Below are 22,357 nucleotides of genomic sequence, written 5' to 3'. Positions count from 1 at the left end.
CATAGGCCGTTTCCCACCGAGGCAAGGTGACCCGAAAACGAAGAAATACTTTCATCATCAATCACTCCATCACTATCTTGCCAGAGATATAACCATAAAAATCAGCTGTCAAGAATCTTACATTACTGACAGTTTTTTTTTTTTTTGGCCAAGAATAGTGTCTACCTGCGTGGCTTGCTATACGAACTGTGTCAATGTTGTCGGGGGCCATCATGAAACGCGTCACGATAAGATTTGAGAAATAAAATACCCCATGTCCTTGGATGACTGCTTCCCCCACCACCACTTCCTTTCCTAGGGAATCTTGAAGCAAGTGAAGGGCTCCTTTTCCGAGGAATTGGAGAAAACCTGGTATATAATAGCAACAAGTTGCGGTTCAAGACACATGAGCAAATGCTTATAGACATTTTATTATGATATGGAGTGAAAAAGGTCCCAAGAGCGAATGTTTCCGTAATAAAATGTGACTAGTTAATGGTATAAGTCGGAGCGAAACGTCGTCATAGGTTTCTCCTATGTGCGGGTTATGTATAATAAAATGTCCTTAGTGTTTGCCCTTGTCTCTAGCCACAAAAAATTAGGGCTACCCGCCCCCTTCCTTAAAAAAAAAAAGAATGAAGGAAGAATGCAGCAGGCTATTAACCCAAGTTAGGCAGGTTCATCTCACAACCACTCATATATTGTCCAACCCACATAAAGCTATCAAACAGGATCGAACCTGATTACCTTCCATTCTTCAACGGGTTTAGCGCTTCCCATGAATAAAATAACGTGATTTCCTACCAAATAAGAGGAGTGCAGAAGGCGAGTCACCTTGAAACTGGACCCCGGCCTGGCAAGACCTGTCAACCCACCAGAGGTATTTTCATAGACAGGCGTGACGACAATGATCTGTTACTTATACTCATCCTAGTTATACTATCCCTCAGTATATATTTCACAGAGCTTCTCTGGATCATCAACGGTTGTCAGGATTACGAGCCCGACCTTAACAACGCCGTGATCAATTTCCTAAGGAGCTATGTTCTCAAGCTTACTTGGCTCAACCTCATGGACACCCAGAAGACAAAATGGACAGACTCCAGCAACTGCGTTGTATTTCTCAAAGACGTCACTGCATTAGCGATCTTGAATTGAGAGAGAGAGAGAGAGAGAGAGAGAGAGAGAGAGAGAGAGAGAGAGAGAGAGAGAGGCAGATAGCAGCAACTTCACTGGCTGTACCCTTCTCCAGAACGTCACTTCATTTGAGATCATTGATCCCCAGGATGACTCGAGTTTGGAACACATTCGTACAGCATTATGATGTCAACAAGATAAAGTCAGTTGATCAAATGAAAATGCTGGCCCACAGATGGCTCCAACTTCATCCTGTTCCCTATTTGTATGTTTCATAACAAAAATGTTTTCAGATGAGCTGATGAAGGTAACAGCTCTTAGCTTGTCAATAAAGATAGGAATCCTTAACCTGTAAATAGCTTGTCAATAAAGCCAGGGATCCTTAACCTAACCTTGTCAAACCATGTGTAAAAAGAGAGAGAGAGGGGGGGAAGAGGAGGGGATAGGATGGGTAAGGGGGAGGGGAGAAAGAGTAAAGGTGAAGCTACCGGTGAGGGTGAATAAGGTGGACGAAGGCAGACCAATAAGGAGTCTGTGGAAGCAGTGACCCCGATGACCTTTTACCAATACTCCGCTTAACTTCAAATGTATATACCTCTTGCTGATGCAGAAGAATGAAAGGACTAGAATAACAGATTCAAGAAGCAACATGAGAAAACTCGAGAGCTACTATAACAAGTGAAAGTAACAAGGGAAAGCGATACCAAAACAATTTACCCAGGGTTTATAAAAGTCATAGTTTAAGAAATATACAAGAACTTATGAATATACAAAAGACCATTGCACTAGGCACTAAAACGAAAAAAACAAAAGCAGTTGGAATAAATTGTGTGTATATCTCGGCCTTTGAGACACTATTTAGCAGCGAAGGGTCAATGATTGGGCATCTAGAAATAAAGGTGAGAGGGAACAAGGTTACAATACACAAAACTCGCACAAGAGAGACGTTTCGGTAAGACTTGGACCAGTTGCAAGTCACGATGACACAGGATGGTCAGGAAGCCAGTATATATACAGAAAAGTGTGGCAGGGACGGGACAGAGAGAGGAAGAAGTGGAGTAGCAGTAGCAGAGGTAATGCTGGTAGTGGTAGTAGTAAGGACGGGGGGGGGGAAGAGTAACTGGGGTACGCCGGGAAGTTGGTAGACGAGGGTGTTGACTGAAGAGTAGTAATCGAAAAAGACACTTAAATGAAGGGACAAATAGTGTTTCATCATATAATTTATTAAGCACCATTCGGGGGGGGGGGGGAACGTCGTATAATAAATATTCTCATCTGTTAAAGTATTATCTGGAGATGGAGGGGGGGGGGAGGTGAATAACCATCCCAAAGAAGCACTGACCTTTACAATGCTCGGCTAGTGTTTACACTCCCACCAGTCAACCCAAACACAACACTAAACTCCAGATCAAAAACTCTAGACGAAAGACATCCCTACACAATCATGAACGTATAAAAAGAAAAACACACGTCTGAATACGAAACAACGTCAAGACAAAGACAAGACTAATAGACAGTTACAGCCATCACGGCGACTAAATTGAGGCAACAAGAAGCGAAGAGGAATAACAAGTACTACTCCTTTTAAGAGAAGGGGGGTGTACCTTGATGCTAAAGGTCTCTTGATTCAAGGAACTGGAGCTACCGTCCTCTTAAACCTGATTACTTCCTATGTCTCGGGTACCCAATAATCCTTACGGGTTTGGCGTTTCCCCATGACATAACTACGCCTCCCATCCAGCGATTGCTTCTTGGAAAGTCAATCCACCGTGGATTATTTTATTAGTGAGCTAGCTCTAAATTCGTAAGGGCTATACAGCGCCTGGGTAATGAGATGTGATAAGGTTTCATCCTAGGATAGTAGCTCCTGTTTCTTGGATCAAGAGATCTTTAGCAACCTCGAGGCACCCGACTTGAAGGGAATCCAGCAAGGAGCAAGGATGCCCACTAGTTAAAGCATGCTACTCACAATCGCAAGGTTTCGAGTTTCACTGCCTACCACTGAGAAACACATGGGCAAGTTTCTTTACACCCCTGCTCAACTAGCTAGAGTGCAAAACGTTTGACATACTTCTGTTTCACATTCAGATCGGTAGCACCTCCCTGAATGGCTGGTGTGACCTTGATCATAGGTCAACCTGCCTGGACAATGTCACCTGAATTAGTCATGACACACCTACCTGACCTCTTCCCACACCTCACTTAAGATTTCTTTTTAGTTTTGACCTTTAAGGCCAAGTCTCGAGGAGGAAACCAATATTACCAGTAAATCTAGTAACTTTAATACTAAGTGTAAGAAGAAATGAAAAAATGAAAAAATTCTGAGCGCTAAGACTAATAAGCCAATTCAGTATTCAAGCTGAACACACACACACACACACACACACACACACACACACACACACACACACACACACACACACACACACACACACACACACACACACACACACACACAAAGCTCAAGTATACAAGTGTGTGGGGAAGTGCCTTTTTGTACGTACTTACCCTCTCACTGGAAACAGAAGAACATGTACATGGGTGTGAGTAAACAGGTACTTACCAGACAGCGTCAACTGTTGAAACGCCGTGTGTGGCTGATCATCGTCGTCATCGTCGTCATCATCTTCCTGAGGTTCCACTTTAATACGTGTGGGCGACGAGTGAGTGCTGGAAATGGCAGTTGTACTCCTAGCTGTGCTCAGCACGGTCGAGGCACCGCCCTTGAGCAGTGACTTGGTCTCCTGGCTCCTGACGGCACCCAGAAGAGCATTGCGGATGGACTGGTTGTTGAGAGTGGTGGTAGTGCTGGGGGTCCGCACAGTGGACACCACAGTGCGGACACCACGTCCGCCCACACCGCCATTTCCGCCAGTGCTGATGATCTTGATGGTCCGTACCTGACGTACACAATATTTGTTTATATAGCTGTATGACCCTGGTGAGTTGTTTCGTTTTGATAATAATAACTTGTTTATATAACATTGTCAAGATACGGCACATCAGTGCTTGATCTGTATTGGAAATTGGATAAAAGTAATTTTAGAATAAACACTCAGCTTGAAGTCGAATTTCTCAAGTTTTATTTATGATAATAGATGAAGAAGCAAGCAACATGTTTAAGTACAAAATAAATTTTCATCCTGCAGCCATTACTTTTAAGTCTTAGCCCAGTCCTCGACTAATCCAATTTGGACCATTATCAAGTAGCAAACAAGTCAAAAAGGAGAGCCATAATCACTGAGGTCAGGCTAGAAGTCTATGCCTTACCTACCTGACCTCACTTCTGGATTTCTCCATTTTTCCTTCCATCATGTAACATACGGCCTTATGGTCAGTAAGCACAACAATGGAACATTACAGAACATGCATGATAGAGTAACCACACCCGTGTAATATAACCAGTAATCACAACACAGTGACTTGAACACGTGCAGCAAATATCAACACGCACCTGGTTGAGGTCCTTGACAGTAACGGGAAGGAGGATGGACCGAGAGGTCTGATTGGACTTGAGAATGGTGCTGCTGCGCACCAGGTGGGTGCTGGGAGTGCCCTTGCTAGCCTGCGTCACTACGATGGTCTGGCCCCCCACCGTGCTCACAGTACTGGCTGGTGCCGTCACCGTTACTGTCTTCAGTACCGGAGGACTCACCGTAGTCACCGGCGTCGACACGGAGGAAGCCACCACAGACACCGTAGTGGGCATCGACACGGAGGTTTCCTTAGCACTGAAGATGGGTCTGGTGATGAAAGTGGGCGTGGAGGTGACGATGGGTGCCGCCACGCTGGCAGTTGGGGGGCATACAGGGTCAGGCACTACCTGTGGCACTGGCGACGAGAATCCTGGACACATGGTACACATAATAAGAACCTATATACATGTAAAATACATGACACCATTACATACTGTAGAGTTAACACTGATTATTATTATTATTGTGGAGGAGCGCTAAACCCGTAGGGATTATACAGCGCCTGTGGGGGGACGGAAGGCATTTAAACCTAATTCAGGAAACTGGAGCACAGATCCAATTCCCAAGATCAAGAGCCCCTCACCAGCGTCAAGGAACCTCCCTTGAGGGGAGAAGTAACAATGAAAAAAGAAACAATGTTCCAGACTGCATGAATATATTTTTGACTGGTCACAATTACATTTTTTGTAATTTTTTTTATAGTAAAACTCGGAACCATGCAGCACATTGTACCAATGTTAGTGTTTTACATTATTACATTCGTGAGGGGTGAGGAGACAGGCTAAACCAGTAAGGGTCATACAATATCTAAGGGAATCAGAGATAATCAGGTTCGATCCAATTCATACTGCTTCTGTGTTATACATGTCCATAAACCTGTTTCATTCCTTGTCCTACTGTTACACAAGATGTACTGCATAAGTGTCCGGGGCCCAAGACTGTTCAACAGCCTCCCACCAGCCATAAGGGGAATTACCAATAGACCTCTGGTTGTCTTCGAGAGGGAGCTGGACAAATACCTAAAGACAGTGCCAGATCACCCGGGCTGTGGTTCGTACGTTGGATTACGTGCGGCCAGCAGTAACAGCCTCGTTGATCAGGCCCTGATGCACCAGGAGGCCTGGTCATGGACCGGGCCGCGGGGGCGTTGATCCCCGGAATGGCCTCCAGGTAAATACAAGAGGCAGTGATGTGTCAGCCTGAGGTGGTGAGTGTACGATGGGGGTGCCAGCCCGTTCTCACACAACAACGTTCAAAAGTCAACGTTTCCTATTTTTCCTCCCCTCAAGGGAGGTTCCTTGACGCTGGTGAGGGGCTCTTGATCCAGGGAATTGGATCTGTGCTCCGGTTCCCTGAATTGAGTCTGAATACCTTCCATCCCACCCACATGCGCTGTATAATCCTACGGGTTTAGCGCTCCCCTATGATTATGCTTATGCATGCTCCTATTTTTCCTCGGGCTCCCTCGTTGTAAAACTCATCTATGCCTGTTTTAAATTTGCTTGTGACTAAGTAAACACTTTAATAGTATCATGTAAACTAACCTACACAAACTTCAACCTAAATTCTGATTTGGTAAACAGCACGAGGAAAAATAGAAGCTTTGAGAAACTGACGCTGAGGACCACGTCAAATAACTGACGTGGTAAAATGAGAATGGGTTGGTGTGCACCCGAGGACTACTCTAGTAGAGCACTAATGTCCTTGTATTGACGCCAGCAGCCTGCCTCATGTGATAGTCAGGTGGTCATACTCCCACAACCACCACAACACTGCCACACTACATAGTCCCCCCCTTCCACACACCACAACACTGCCACACTACATAGTCCCCCCTTCCACACACCACAACACTACATAGTCCCCCCCTTCCACACACCACAACACTGCCACACTACATAGTTCCCCCCTTCCACACACTACAACACTGCCACACTACATACCCCCACACACCACAACACTGCCACACTACATACCCCCACACACCACAATACTGCCACACATACCCCCCACACAAACCAACACTGCCACACTACATACCCCCCATACACCACAACACTGCCACACAACATACCCCCCACACACCACAACTGCCACACTACATACCCCCCACACACCACAACACTGCCACACTACATACCCCCACACACCACAACACTGCCACACTACATACCCCCCACACACAACAACACTGCCACACTATATACCCCCACACACCACAACACTGCCACACTACATAGTTCCCCCCTTCCACACACCACAACACTGCCACACTACATAGTTCCCCCCTTCCACACACTACAACACTGCCACACTACATAGTTCCCCCCTTCCACACACTACAACACTGCCACACTACATACCCCCACACACCACAACACTGCCACACTACATACCCCCACACACCACAACACTGCCACACATACCCCCCACACAAACCAACACTGCCACACTACATACCCCCCATACACCACAACACTGCCACACAACATACCCCCCACACACCACAACTGCCACACTACATACCCCCCACACACCACAACACTGCCACACTACATACCCCCACACACAACACTGCCACACTATATACCCCCACACACCACAACACTTGCACACTACATACCCCAACACACCACAACACTGCCACACTATATACCCCCCCACACCACAATACTGCCACACTACATACCCCCCACACAAACCAACACTGCCACACTACATACCCCCATACACCACAACACTGCCACACAACATACCCCCCACACACCACAACACTGCCACACAACATACCCCCCACACAGCACAACACTGCCACACTACATACCCCCCACACACCACAACACTGCCACACTACATACCCTCCACACACCACAACACTGCCACACTACATACCCCCACACACCACAACACTGCCACACTATATACCCCCACACACCACAATACTGCCACACTACATACCCCAACACACCACAACACTGCCACACTATATACCCCCTACACACCACAACACTACCACACTACATACCCCCACACACCACAACACTACCACACTACATACCCCCACACACCACAACACTGCCACACTACATACCCCCACACACCACAATACTGTCACACTACATACCCAACCACACACAACACTGCCACATTACATACCCCCACACACCACAATACTGCCACACTACATACACCCACACACCACAATACTGCCACAACACCCACTTCCAAACATATACCACAACACTACTACACCATCTAATACTGGGAGCCTCTTCGGCTCACATTTGAAGAACCCAGGTTCGAAAACGTTGGGCATGTTTCCTTACACGTGGTTCCTCTGCTCAACTAACAATAAGTAGGTACCTGGGTATCTGACAATTGCTAGTCACATCCTGGGGAAGAGAATCAAGGAGCCCCAATGAAAATACTCCATACACGGTGGCTTTCCTGGTTAACCTGGGTTATCCAAGTTAAATGAAATCCTTTAATTCTTCCCCCCCCCCTCTCCACACCACACAAATACTTACACACCATTTATAAACACACCGAGAACCAACAAACTTCAGGAGGAGATGTAGTGGAAGTGGGAAAATTTATTCTGGTGTGGGTTTCAGTCACATGATAACCCACTTGCTGGAGCTTTGGTCATTTGAAGGAGGGTTTTCGCTGGCCTACCAGTCCATAGTCAAAAATATCACATCATAAGAAGGGTATAAAATATGTAATCAAAAGTGTGGTTGGATATAAGATATTTTTGCAGTATTACCCACATTCTAATATAATATTTGTTTTCCAAGGTACATCAGTGTTCTAACGATAGGTTTGTTTAGGCCATACAAGGAAAAAAAAGCCTGCAATTATGTAGATAGGATATTTTGTATGTAGAAGAGGTAAGCACAGTGTAGCTAGTCCTCGGTAGACGGCTTCAACTCTGTCTTTCCTATGTAAATAGAAATTCCAGACAGAGTATGGTACGTATTTCCCCTTGTATCTGGTGATGTCATCATACCGCCTGCACCTCACGGCTGCCACACCTCGCCATACTCTCAACCATTCATACACATGAAACACACACCATTGACTTTGTCAATGGTCCAAGTCGGACCGAAACGTCGTCGTAAGCTTCTGTCTTTTATGTGCGGGTTACACAAATAACCCGCACATAAAAGACAGAAGCTTACGACGACGTTTCGGTCCGACTTGGACCATTGACAAAGTCACACTAACAGAGGAGGAGCAGGACGGCTATATATAGGCAGGAAGAGGTGGAGGTAGTAGTAGTGGTAGTAGTAGTGGTGGTAGTAGTACAAGAATTGTAAATAATACCGACAGGATGAAATGACACATGCACAACACCCGGGCATCCCCACCGTAGACGTTTCGCCATCCAGCCAGCCACTGGATGGCGAAACGTCCACAACAAAGACAACCAGACGCCGCACATGTGTCTAATTTCATCAGTAGATGTAGTAGAAGAAGAAGAGGAAGTAGTACTGCTCCTCCTCTGTTAGTGTGACTTTGTCAATGGTCCAAGTCGGACCGAAACGTCGTCGTAAGCTTCTGTCTTTTATGTGCGGGTTATTTGTGTATCGTTCCAGTCACGGTATTGTGCCTTTTTGTTATTTATTTATGTGCGGGTTATTTGTGTATCGTTCCAGTCACGGTATTGTGCCTTTTTGTTATTTATACACATGAAATTCTAATCATGTTCGACACATCCTCGAGAAAAAAAAACATTCAAAACATATATCTCCACAAATATTAACACTTGATGATTTTATGTATAACGTGTGCACAGTTTCAGTGTAGAACAGAGAGAGAGAGAGAGAGAGAGACCCTGTGTAAAACTGTGTAAAAAAAAAAAATACGAGTGGATAGGACAGTCATCGGGATGTTGAGACTAGTCAGCCCGGGAAAAAGACGGAAAGCCCGCCCAAACTCAGTTACAGTAAACATACACCCAAGGTCAATTTTAATCTCTTCAATTTCAATAGTCTTTTTAAACCTCGGTACTCATTATTTTGTTTATTCATATGCAGTAAACGCGCGTAGGTCATTTAGAACAAGATATTCTGAAAGCTCGACCCTCCGTTCACTGACATGCTGTCACTCAGTATACATTTGCCTCCTTAGTACTCCCAGAACAATTATTTCAAAGAACTGTACTTAATAAACGGCAGATGCTATACAATCCCAAAGAGGAAAAAAACACTGAGGTACGAATTATCTTGGTAGCAGTAATGGAATACAATACCCACCAATTGATGAATAAGACATGAGAAACATCTGGGTATCTATTCCGAAGAGGTTTCGCCAACAAGTGGCTTTATCAGGACTACAGTGATGAACACCATGAAGGCTTAGAAACTGATTACCTTCTCTTCTACTGTGTTCAGTTTCAACACCTTCCATTAACCTCTGTACAGAATTGATAAAGCCACCGGTTCGTGAATCGTCTTCAATCTGAATTATCTATTTATTAAACAGCTGACAACTAGTAATGAATATGATGAAGTATTTACCTTGATAGTAAAATTAACATCTGATGTTTCATTTCCCATAAAAATCTTACCTGAATCAGTATGAATGAAGTCGTCGATACCCAGGATGGTTTCAGGGCTGTATGGAGATGCCATGAAGGTTGTGCTGTGAGGGGAGGTGGAGCCCAGAGAGCCCAGTGAACCCAGGTCACTATTGGACGACACATCAGAGGTGGTGTCCAGACCCTGCTCCGGCGAGGATAACTCCATACCCAGATTCATCTCACCCAGGGGACCAGGAGACGACACGGAGTACCCAGACAACGGCGACAACTGTGCAAGATGATGCAACACGCATTAAAGGCTGCCCAGTAGAGGTTTTGAGGTTCAATACGTTTCCAGTTTTACACTGAGGAACAAAAAATATTTATCTTCTTAGATAAGGTAACTATGGTACATATTTCACCTGGAAATATACCCACAGCAAAGGAGTTTTATGGTTTCTATAAAATATAACGATAAATTATTAGTCTTCCATTAGGCATTGCTAATATTAAACACACGAACTAAAAATCTTGTGATAAAACACTTGATATGCTGACATTAAGTGATATAAACTCTGATCGTGAAATAGTGATAAACCACTTACAGTAAAACGGAACAGGTATGAAAGAACTGTATTTATCAGCCTGAATAATCTCTGAGGACGAAATATATAGATCTCTTACCTGTGTTTCAGTTTTTTGTTCAAGTGGTTTCTCACTGTTATGTGCTAATGCCTTACCTGTTGATCAAGGGAAGAATCACTGGACATGCCGGAGTCAGAGGCTCCGGAGTCGAGGACAGCGTGGAAAGGGAGTCCGACCAAGTTCTCTAGGGAGTCCATATCATCCGGAGCTTCCAGCGTGGGAGTCGCCAGTGTGGTCGCCGAGGACTCCAGGGAGCTAAGACCACCCAGGCTGGGGTTGTCCAGTCCAGATGACATGTCACTGCCGTTAAGAACCGATCGCAGCAGCTCGTCCGCGTCCCATTCATTCGACTGTGTCGAAAGAAAAACATCTAATTAATCGACTGGTTTAGGACAGCGTTAGATAAAATTATCGCATAAACGCTAATTACAAAAAATAAAACAAATCCGTTAAATACAGAAACTCACCACAGAGTATGTCAGTAAATCGCAATATTCAGAGGCCCACATCGTAGGTCACTCGTGTAGATGCACTACCAACCCAAGCTATCCAATTATAATACACGTATCAGGATCACCTCCACTTCAAGATTTCGTATCATAAACCTTCCACTATTAATTAATGTAAGCAGAGAGCATTTCGGGTGTTACGCTAAAATACCACTTAGAATAATAAGCCAGGAATGATCCAAGAGGTGGAACAAAACGTGGAGAGGCAATGAACGGCAAAACGCTGACCATGGAGACCCCAGAACGACTGTGCCAGACTGAGGCCGACCGAACGTAGAGTGACGCAATAAGCCGACACGCTAACACATCTCTTATCGCATGTATGTGTGCAGGTAACAATATGGCGGGATGGGGATCCGGAATGCTTTTAAAATGAACCCTATGACGACCTCTCCTCATAAGTGTCTTTTACTTATTGTTAAATTATTCGTTAGGAAAAATCACAGAACACGGTGTTTACCATAATGACACGCTCTAGGTCTTAGTAAGAGCATCTTAAAAGCCGTTATCCTTAAAGGAAGCACCTTGTAGCTCCCTTCCCCTTCCTTCATTCAAGCTAAATTACCTTCCATTCTCAAACACTGAATTACTCTTATGGGTTTAGAGTTTCCCCATGAATATAAAAGCAGTAATTAAAAACTCTCAGTGTTAATAGTTGTGTCCTAGACAAAGCAAGGTCACTCCCGAGATTGTCAGTAGTAGAGAACTTCAACCCGCGTTGCCTCTTATCTGCTAGTGTTATCTGTTAATGGTTGTGAGGATTATCTTCCGCACGGTCAGGTCTCAAGCAGGACCTCCTAGGTTGGAAAGGAAATATTACAGGAATAAGACCTACTGAGAAGCACATAGGGAAAGTAAGGCATGTGTAAGCTGAATACAAGTAGAAGTTTGTAAGATTGATCTGATATCAGTTATATTAAAGTGTGAAAAAAAGGCTTTCATTTTGTACTCAACTGACGGTAGTACATCTCTGGATAGTTGTTGTCTACCACCTACTGGATGGCAGTACCTCCATGGATGGGTGTTGTCTACCACCTACTGGATGGCAGTACCTCCATGGATGGGTGTTGTCTACCACCTACTGGATGGCAGTACCTCCATGGATAGTTGTTGTCTACCACCTACTGGATGGCAGTACCTCCATGGATGGGTGTTGTCTACCACCTACTGGATGGCAGTACCTCCATGGATGGGTGTTGTCTACCACCTACTGGATGGCAGTACCTCCATGGATGGTTGTTGTCTACCACCTACTGGATGGCAGTACCTCCATGGATGGTTGTTGTCTACCACCTACTGGATGGCAGTACCTCCATGGATGGGTGTTGTCTACCACCTACTGGATGGCAGTACCTCCATGGATGGTTGTTGTCTACCACCTACTGGATGGCAGTACCTCCATGGATGGGTGTTGTCTACCACCTACTGGATGGCAGTACCTCCATGGATGGTTGTTGTCTACCACCTACTGGATGGCAGTACCTCCATGGATGGTTGTTGTCTACCACCTACTGGATGGCAGTACCTCCATGGATGGTTGTTGTCTACCACCTACTGGATGGCAGTACCTCCATGGATGGGTGTTGTCTACCACCTACTGGATGGCAGTACCTCCATGGATGGTTGTTGTCTACCACCTACTGGATGGCAGTACCTCCCTGGATATTGTTGTCTACCACCTACTGGATGGCAGTACCTCCATGGATGGTTGTTGTCTACCACCTACTGGATGGCAGTACCTCCATGGATAGTTGTTGTCTACCACCTACTGGATGGCAGTACCTCCATGGATGGTTGTTGTCTACCACCTACTGGATGGCAGTACCTCCCTGGATATTGTTGTCTACCACCTACTGGATGGCAGTACCTCCATGGATGGTTGTTGTCTACCACCTACTGGATGGCAGTACCTCCCTGGATATTGTTGTCTACCACCTACTGGATGGCAGTACCTCCATGGATGGTTGTTGTCTACCACCTACTGGATGGCAGTACCTCCCTGGATATTGTTGTCTACCACCTACTGGATGGCAGTACCTCCATGGATGGTTGTTGTCTACCACCTACTGGATGGCAGTACCTCCCTGGATATTGTTGTCTACCACCCACTGGATGGCAGTACCTCCATGGATGGTTGTTGTCTACCACCTACTGGATGGCAGTACCTCCCTGGATATTGTTGTCTACCACCTACTGGATGGCAGTACCTCCATGGATGGGTGTTGTCTACCACCTACTGGATGGCAGTACCTCCATGGATAGTTGTTGTCTACCACCTACTGGATGGCAGTACCTCCATGGATGGTTGTTGTCTACCACCTACTGGATGGCAGTACCTCCATGGATGGTTGTTGTCTACCACCTACTGGATGGCAGTACCTCCATGGATGGTTGTTGTCTACCACCTACTGGATGGCAGTACCTCCATGGATGGTTGTTGTCTACCACCTACTGGATGGCAGTACCTCCCTGGATATTGTTGTCTACCACCAACTGGATGGCAGTACCTCCCTGGATAGATGTTGTCTACCACCTACTGGATGGCAGTACCTCCATGGATGGTTGTTGTCTACCACCTACTGGATGGCAGTACCTCCATGGATGGTTGTTGTCTACCACCTACTGGATGGCAGTACCTCCCTGGATATTGTTGTCTACCACCTACTGGATGGCAGTACCTCCATGGATAGATGTTGTCTACCACCTACTGGATGGCAGTACCTCCCTGGATAGATGTTGTCTACCACCTACTGGATGGCAGTACCTCCCTGGATATTGTTGTCTACCACCTACTGGATGGCAGTACCTCCCTGGATATTGTTGTCTACCACCTACTGGATGGCAGTACCTCCCTGGATAGATGGTGTCTACCACCTACTGGATGGCAGTACCTCCCTGGATAGTTGTTGTCTACCACCTACTGGATGGCAGTACCTCCCTGGATAGTTGTTGTCTACCACCAACTGGATGGCAGTACCTCCCTGGATCGATGTTGTCTACCACCTACTGGATGGCAGTACCTCCCTGGATAGATGTTGTCTACGCTTGGAAGCACTTGACTTGTACTCGTTGGAACGCAGGAGGGAGAGATATATCATAATCTGCACTTGGAAAATCTTGGAAGGAATGGTCCCAAATCTGCACACAGAAATCACTCCCTACGAAAGTAAAAGACTGGGCAGGCGATGCAAAATGCCGCCAATAAAAAGTAGGGGCGCCATTGGTACACTAAGAGAAAACACCATAAGTGTCCGGGGCCCAAAACTGTTCAACAGCCTCCCATCAAGCATTAGGGGAATTGCCAATAAACCCCTGGCTGCCTTCAAGAGAGAGCTGGACAGATACCTAAAGTCGGTGCCGGATCAGCCGGGCTGTGGCTCGTACGTCGGACTGCGTGCGGCCAGCAGTAACAGCCTAGTTGATCAGGCCCTGATCCATCGGGAGGCCTGGTCATGGACCGGGCCGCGGGGGCGTTGATCCCCGGAATAACCTCCAGGTAACCTCCAGGTAACCACCTACTGGATGGCAGTACCTCCAAGCGACTGGCACTAGCGAACTATTGCCAGAGGTCCAGTGAAGTGTTAATAACGGATAAGTAACTACTATAGTCATAAGATATGAAACGAGTGGTGGTAGCATTGAGGTGCAGGGAATCACAGCATACATAAATTGAGCATACAGCCGTTACCTCTACTAAACAGGAAATAATCTTTTCCTTAGAAGTGTAGGGGAAAGTTAGCGTAAGCCTAGCTGCTGTGTAAATAATAAAACAATGATCCCAGTATAGAGCAGTGAAAAGTGTATTTTGAAAGAATACAGTGTATATCCTTGAGATAAACAGTGTACAGCACTACATAAAAGGAATTTAAAGAATAATAATAATAATAATAATAATAATAGTAAACAAAAAAAATAATAGTGAAGTGTGGCAGTGTGGGCAAGTCCTGCCCAGCTCACACCCACCCTACACCCACCACCCACTCTACACCACCACCCACATACTGCAAACTTGGTTCGTATAAATACATCTTGCATATTACTGGCACCAGCAAGAGAAAGGTAAAGTGGAAATCAGTTTTCTTCCGTGGCATACAGAGTGTAGTAGGATACAGACAGGATGTCAGGACAGCATATCTGTGGGACATGTAAAAAAATCCTTGGAAGGAAATCCAGAATCACATGCAACCTATGCTCTTCCAAACACCATATCTCTTGTACTAGACTAAATACAGCCTCAAAAAATGACCTCGAACTAGCAAGGTGCTTCTGGTTGTGCAATAAAGATGTAGAACTTTGGGCAGGTATCAGAAAGGTACTAAGGAGAGTAATAAATGATAAAAATAATCAAGAAAACAAGGATGACCTCTTGGATAGTCTACCAAAAATATATAAAACATGGGAGCAAGAGATAGTGTATCAAAAAATGCAGAATGTCCATACCACAACAGATGACTTGAAACTATCTAGTCACCCACATGGTGCTAAGCCAGACCCATCCCCCAGTCATAGCACTAATACCCACAGTGCTGGTGCTGGCCCAGGCTCCCCCAGTCATAGCACTAATACCCACAGTGCTGGTGCTGGCCCAGGCTCCCCCAGTCATAGCACTAATACCCACAGTGCTGGTGCTGGCCCAGGCCCAGCTGCTGGCCCAGGCCCAGCCGTTGACCCAGACCCAGCCCCAGCCCCCAGCCCCAGTGCCGACCCAGACCCAGCCCCTGTGCCGACCCAGACCCAGCCCCCAGCCTTACTGCCAGCCCAGACTCTCCTAGGGACACTACCAAAACCACCACAAAAACAGTAAATATACAACCATCTAAAACCGTAAATATACAACCATCATCGCACAAGACTGTGGCCCACAGTACAGATGTTGGAGAGGAGTCTCCTCCTCCTTCCTCTACTGGGGAAAGTAGATGGAATCCAGGACGGGGTGGCCCTGGCTTGGATACTGAGGATTACAGTACAGTCCCAGAACCTGCAGAAATTGACAACACACCTCCCAAAAATTCTCAACCAAAGGTGAATTTGTGCAAATATTATGCTTGGGGCATCTGTAAGCATGGAATAACAGGGGAAAAAAATGGGACATGCAACTTTGACCATCCCAAAAAATGTAGCGACCTCCTGTCTAAAGGAGTGTGTCGTTCTTCTTTCTGTGCTTTCTTTCACCCAAAAATGTGCCACTCCTCGGTCCTCCAGAAGCAGTGTTACAACATCGAGTGCCCTGCATACCATCTAAAAGGGACCAGGAGGCACAGACCCCACAAGACAAACAATAGTAGCTACGACAACCCAACTCCAGGTGATTTTCTAGTGGCAGGAAACGAAAAAAGAAAATGGAAGGAAATAACAAAAATAGTCCACCACCTTGGAGCCTTGTTGGACTGGAGGCGCAGCCAGTGGCCACCCATGGCCCTCCAGAATTACAACTACTGATGCCAATAACAAAATCCCCCCAACAAACACAGAATACAACCTCGTTCATATTTGCTAATATACAGGGCCTTAAGCCATCCACCAACAACAAAATACCTTTTATCAGTGGACTTCTAGAGGAGTCTAATGCAATGTTTGCAGCCTTCACAGAGACTCACACAAAAGATCACTTTGACAGTGAAATATGGATAAATGGTTACAACCTTTTTAGATGCAACAGAAAAAACAGGCAACAAGGGGGGGGGGGGTTGGCCTGTATGTCAAAGAATCCCTTATCTGCACGGAGTTACTGAACACCACAAATGAGGTAGTTGAAGTTCTGACAATAAAGATCGAGAACCAAAACCTAGTCATTGTGGTTGTATACAAGCCACCAGATGCAACCTCACAACAGTTCAAGGAACAGCTACTGAAAATTGATTACTGTTTGGAAAACCTTCCAGCTCCATCCCCAAACATCTTACTGCTTGGTGATTTCAACCACAGCACCGTATCATCCTTTGCGGATGATACTAGGATCTGCATGAGGCTGTCATCTGCTGAGGACGCGGTTAACCTCCAAGAAGATATAAACAAAGTTTTCCAGTGGGCAACGGTAAACAATATGATGTTCAATGAGGACAAATTCCAACTACTCCGTTATGGAAAACTGGAGGAGATAATAACTAGAACAGAGTATACTACTGACTCCGGCCATACAATAGAGCGGAAAAATAATGTAAGGGACCTGGGAGTAGTAATGTCTGAGGATCTCACTTTCAAGGATCACAACAGTGCCACGATCGCACGTGCAAAGAAAATGATAGGATGGATAATGAGAACTTTCAAAACGAGAGATGCCAAGCCCATGATAATCCTTTTCAAATCACTTGTTCTCTCTAGGCTGGAATACTGCTGTACATTAACATCTCCATTCAAAGCAGGTGAAATCGCAGATCTAGAGAGTGTACAGAGATCCTTCACTGCACGTATAAGTTCTGTCAAGCACCTTAACTACTGGGAACGCTTGGAAGCACTTGACTTGTACTCGTTGGAACGCAGGAGGGAGAGATATATCATAATCTACACTTGGAAAATCTTGGAAGGAATGGTCCCAAATCTGCACACAGAAATCACTCCCTACGAAAGTAAAAGACTGGGCAGGCGATGCAAAATGCCCCCAATAAAAAGTAGGGGCGCCATTGGTACACTAAGGAAAAACACCATAAGTGTCCGGGGCCCAAAACTGTTCAACAGCCTCCCATCAAGCATTAGGGGAATTGCCAATAAACCCCTGGCTGCCTTCAAGAGAGAGCTGGACAGATATCTAAAGTCAGTGCCGGATCAGCCGGGCTGTGGCTCGTACGTTGGACTGCGTGCGGCCAGCAGTAACAGCCTAGTTGATCAGGCCCTGATCCATCGGGAGGCCTGGTCATGGACCGGGCCGCGGGGGCGTTGATCCCCGGAATAACCTCCAGGTAACCTCCAGGTACCACCTACTGGATGGCAGTACCTCCCTGGATAGTTGTTGTCTACCACCTACTGGATGGCAGTACCATTTTCTACCTGATTATCTTTCCATATCTCTACTTACACTCATAACTGCTTTACTGACACTAAAAGCTTGTTTTATTTCTCTCTCTCACTTTTTTACCCCGAGGGACGACTTTAAAGGACAGCACAAATACACAAAACATCTAATGATATCAACTACAACCATTACTGTACGCAAAATATCTTGGAGGCTCGATCCTCCGTCTGCTAATCATGAGACAGAAACCCTACTCTGCCTTCCTGGCTTCTTTACAACACAAGCCTGTGATGTATGAGGTCACGACTTCAAGCACTCTCACCCCTCAGTGTTACATCAGGGGGGAAGAGAGAGAGAGAGAGAGAGGAAGAAGCCTCGCATGATGTTGCTCCTCACCCTCACGCTGTATAACTGGGTCACCTTCAGTCTTACCTCAGGGATCAGGTGTTACACACTCAGGTTAGACAACTCTCTCACTGCATACTTTTCTTGGGTTACATATTCTAACTTCACATTCAGGAAATTCCTGTTTTTGTGACTTTTTTTTTTCTGGTAGAGTAACCATCGCACTCTACCATAGTCTACCGACTCATCAACTTTAAATTTTTGTTTGTAAATTAAGACAAGAACGACCCTTTACAAATCCATGTTTAGATTCGTAGATCAAATTAGGTTAATTAAGGCGTCTTAGTTTAATAAATCATATATCGTATAATCTGCCCAGTGATGAGGTCAGGCAGGTCGATGTCTTATTTTTTTGTACACAGATTTTACATGCAATAAGATCACAGTAAACAGGTGATATTACAATATGCAAAAAACACTGTGGAAAAAAAATAGAGGTCTTACTTGGTTTTAGTAAGTTTTCTTAAGAAATGGTAGAACAAGGCTTTACCGGGACAATGTTTATCTCATTTGTTACATGTGTGTTCTGCAACTTGCTTTTTTGCAATACTGTTGGCAATACACTCTCTGAATCCAGTACGTATACTTTTATTTGAGAACATGTCACCAGTGACTAATCCTACGTATCTGTATACAGTCTTTAATGATGATGTGAAATACAGTACTAGAAAGAGAATGGGCTCTATGGCAAGGCAAGGTATTTTTTATGTACACAGATTTTGTTCATGGAAACTGCACTAGATATCTGGGAGTAAGAACCGCACTCTAGCTGTACAGCCCTCGAACTATAGTCATAGAGAAGCGCAAGGATCATAAGGGGTCATACAGCATCTGCAGAATGATAGGTAATAAGGCTTGATCCAGGGAATAGTGGGTGATCAGGTTTACTCCAGGGAGTGGGAAGTCAGGTTTGATCCAGGGAACAGGAGGTAACCGGGTTTGAGCCATGTAAGGGAATGATAACTATCACTTCTTTGATTAAAAGCCATTCTCCAGCGTCAGGGCAACTCCCATCCCAACTTTTGAAAGAGTGTACAGCCTAGGAAAAAATTGACGTTGGTGTAGTTCTTGTAGGGAACGCTGATGCTGCATGCTTTTACTCTATGCTGGTGGTAAGGTCCATCTGGAGTACGCTGATGATATAGATACAGACTCAGTATCTATGCAATGATAAGGTGTATCTTGTTAGGTAAAAGGACACATGTGTAACTAATGGGCTATTTTTATTGTGTCAACGTTCCGCTCTCCAGGAACTTTATCAAGCCGTAACGGCTGGACAAAGTAATTCTACCAACATTATTATAAGGTGAATCTTGCACTGAGAACTTGATTCGAACCGTAAGGATTTGTAAGATTAGTAATTAAAAAAAAAATAGTGAAAAGAATAGGAAGGAAGGAAAGTCATTGTTTGTGAACCTTAATAAAAGTATTTGGGCGCACAATACGAAAGAAAATTCTCATGGTATTAACCAAACCAAACCTAATCTAAATCGTGTATATAGAGATATTTGCTTAAAATCGTATGTGAGAAATCGACATTTTCTTTCGAAGGACTGGCTGACTGGAAACATTTGATATATGTACAATCAGGTCCAAAGGTACCATAGAACACATTTTATCTTGAGGAGAGTAAATGGCAGATTGCACACCAAGAGACATCAGTGAACTCAACACAAGTTGAATCATTCCACCTGCCAGCTTTTGCAGTCATCGGGGAGAAGGAACTTCTAAGCCAGGGGTCGGCAACCTTGTTCTGCCTAGGGGCCCGGGCCCATTTCTGTGAGCAGATGGCGGACTATATTTATTACCATTGTTAATAAATAGAGGTGATAATAATACATATATGTAACATCATTTGATCTACGGTCCGCGGGCCCCTATGAAGAACAAGGCTGCCAACCCCTGCACTAAGCAAACTGCTGCACCAAACTCGCAGGGATTAAACAGCGCCTGGAGAATAGAAAGTAATTAAGTTTGATGAAAAGGATAGAATAACTACAATTCTTAAATCAAGAACCTTTCACCAGCATCAAGGCACCTTGAAGAGTCCCCTTTCCCAACCTGGAGGTCATGGGAATGTTCAAAACACACATCGTGAGAAACGGCATCTTCAAAGGTCAATATTACACCATCAGCATCTGTGAGATCCTGAAGCCGTTGTGTTGTGGCTGCCCTTAATTCAGGAAGCGAGAGGAATAGTGAAGTCACAGAGATGACTGTGTTCCAGAGACTGCGTGATAAAGCGTAGAGCTGAGAATGACCGACTCGAAACCCTGACAAATGGAACGAGACACTCTCATGAACAAATTCTTCAAGGATGGGGAGGTAATGACAAGCTTAAATTATTTGTTATATTTGGTTCTAGTTCCAGGGGTTATCGCCAACTCGGCCTGGTCTCAGAACAGGTCTCAAACTGGAAAGGAAACATAATATAAGACCGATTAAAAAAAATGGAAAAAAAAAAAAGGATATATTCTCATTGTAAGCAGAAAATTTCAAGATTTCCCTTCAATTTTATGTTATGTTCAGGAAACAAAAGAAGACCAGCAATCCTGTCAGAGTGCGAAAACGCTAACAAACTTCAATTTCTTAAACCTAACAAGGCAGTACCGTCTTTGACGTTGCTTCTGGATACAATGTAGAATTAGAAAAAAAAAAAAAAAACGCTGGTAGACTGCTAATGCGAGCCTAGAAGATAAGGGAGAAGGCTGGTTTACCATCGTTACAACACTGAGAGGTTGGGAGCGCCAGCCCTCCCATCTGTATCTTCTCACTTTAACAGAATACAGACTTTGATGTATGGCCTACACATGCCGTATACTTGTATTTTCAGTTTATACCTATCCCACAAGAGTCGCATAAAATATGAAGGAATTTTAACATGGAGATTTTTTCCTGTAGTAGTAATGAATAATAAGCACTAAGCTGGAAGGGGTCATACTGCACTGCTGTAGTAATGAAGTATAGATACAACTATGGAGAAATAACGAACGAGTATGTAGTAGCAGTAGTAGTATCTCGGTTACCCTCTCTCCTTGACTTTTTTAAATCCTATCTTACCCTTGTAATATTCTGACGTCTTTAACCTATATTCACAATACCCCTCTAACGCTACCCCTATATGTACTATTCTACAAAAATAAATTCAGTACCGAGATAATTCATGGAAGCAGTAGTGAGAGTGGAGTGTCGGGAGAGAAGACAGACGGGGAGAAAGGGAAAGGCACTACTGTTCTGCCGGTGATAAGTCTCTCTTTTTACAGTACACAGTCCACTCTTACGACACAAAAAATATTACAATAAGATATGGACAAACATTAACAAATGAGGATTTTTAATCACATGCACATTTCATCAGGTAAAAAGTGAACCCACAAAGCTGAAATGATAACTGTACACCGAGAGGTGTGTATCTATCCGTGAATATACCAGAGTTTACATTAATCCCTATTTTAGGGATTATATATTTTTTTTATTTAGATTTTTAAACGGAGGAAGCGATAAACCTATAGAAGAATAGGAGATATTCAGATTCTATTCAAGGAAGGGGTGGATAAGTCCAGTTCCTTGGATCTAGAACCCCCTCACCATCCAGGGGCTTCCCTTGAGGGGAAAGTATTCTTGTATGTTTATGCACAGGCGAGACTGAGCATTAATGCTCCTAAGTGCAGAAGATGGCAACAATATCCACTACAAATTGTAAGTCCAATTTTCCAATACAGTATGGCATGTG

General features: G+C 44.7%; 1 protein-coding gene across 7 annotated transcripts in view; it reads right to left on the bottom strand.

Moving 5' to 3' along the window:
• The window catches only part of LOC128695870 (uncharacterized), a 76,209-nt gene that overhangs the window by 26,768 nt on the left and 27,084 nt on the right, over positions 1-22,357 (bottom strand). For 6 of the 7 annotated variants that reach the window (XM_053786779.1, XM_053786780.1, XM_070092905.1 and 3 more), the window contains 4 exons: positions 10,857-11,111; positions 10,165-10,405; positions 4,571-4,962; positions 3,680-4,016 (listed from right to left, as the gene is read on the bottom strand). In XM_053786779.1, coding sequence (XP_053642754.1) covers positions 3,680-4,016; positions 4,571-4,962; positions 10,165-10,405; positions 10,857-11,111 — 1,225 coding nt within the window. Of the gene's footprint in view, positions 1-3,679; positions 4,017-4,570; positions 4,963-10,164; positions 10,406-10,856; positions 11,112-11,228; positions 11,450-22,357 lie in introns of those variants that run through there. The other variant, XM_053786784.2, reaches the window with a different exon arrangement.

This window comes from Cherax quadricarinatus, chromosome 41, assembly GCF_038502225.1.
Source record: "Cherax quadricarinatus isolate ZL_2023a chromosome 41, ASM3850222v1, whole genome shotgun sequence".
NCBI lineage: Eukaryota > Metazoa > Arthropoda > Malacostraca > Decapoda > Parastacidae > Cherax > Cherax quadricarinatus.
The sequence above is the reverse complement of the archived record's forward strand: the minus strand, read 5'-3'. Positions and strand labels throughout refer to the sequence as shown.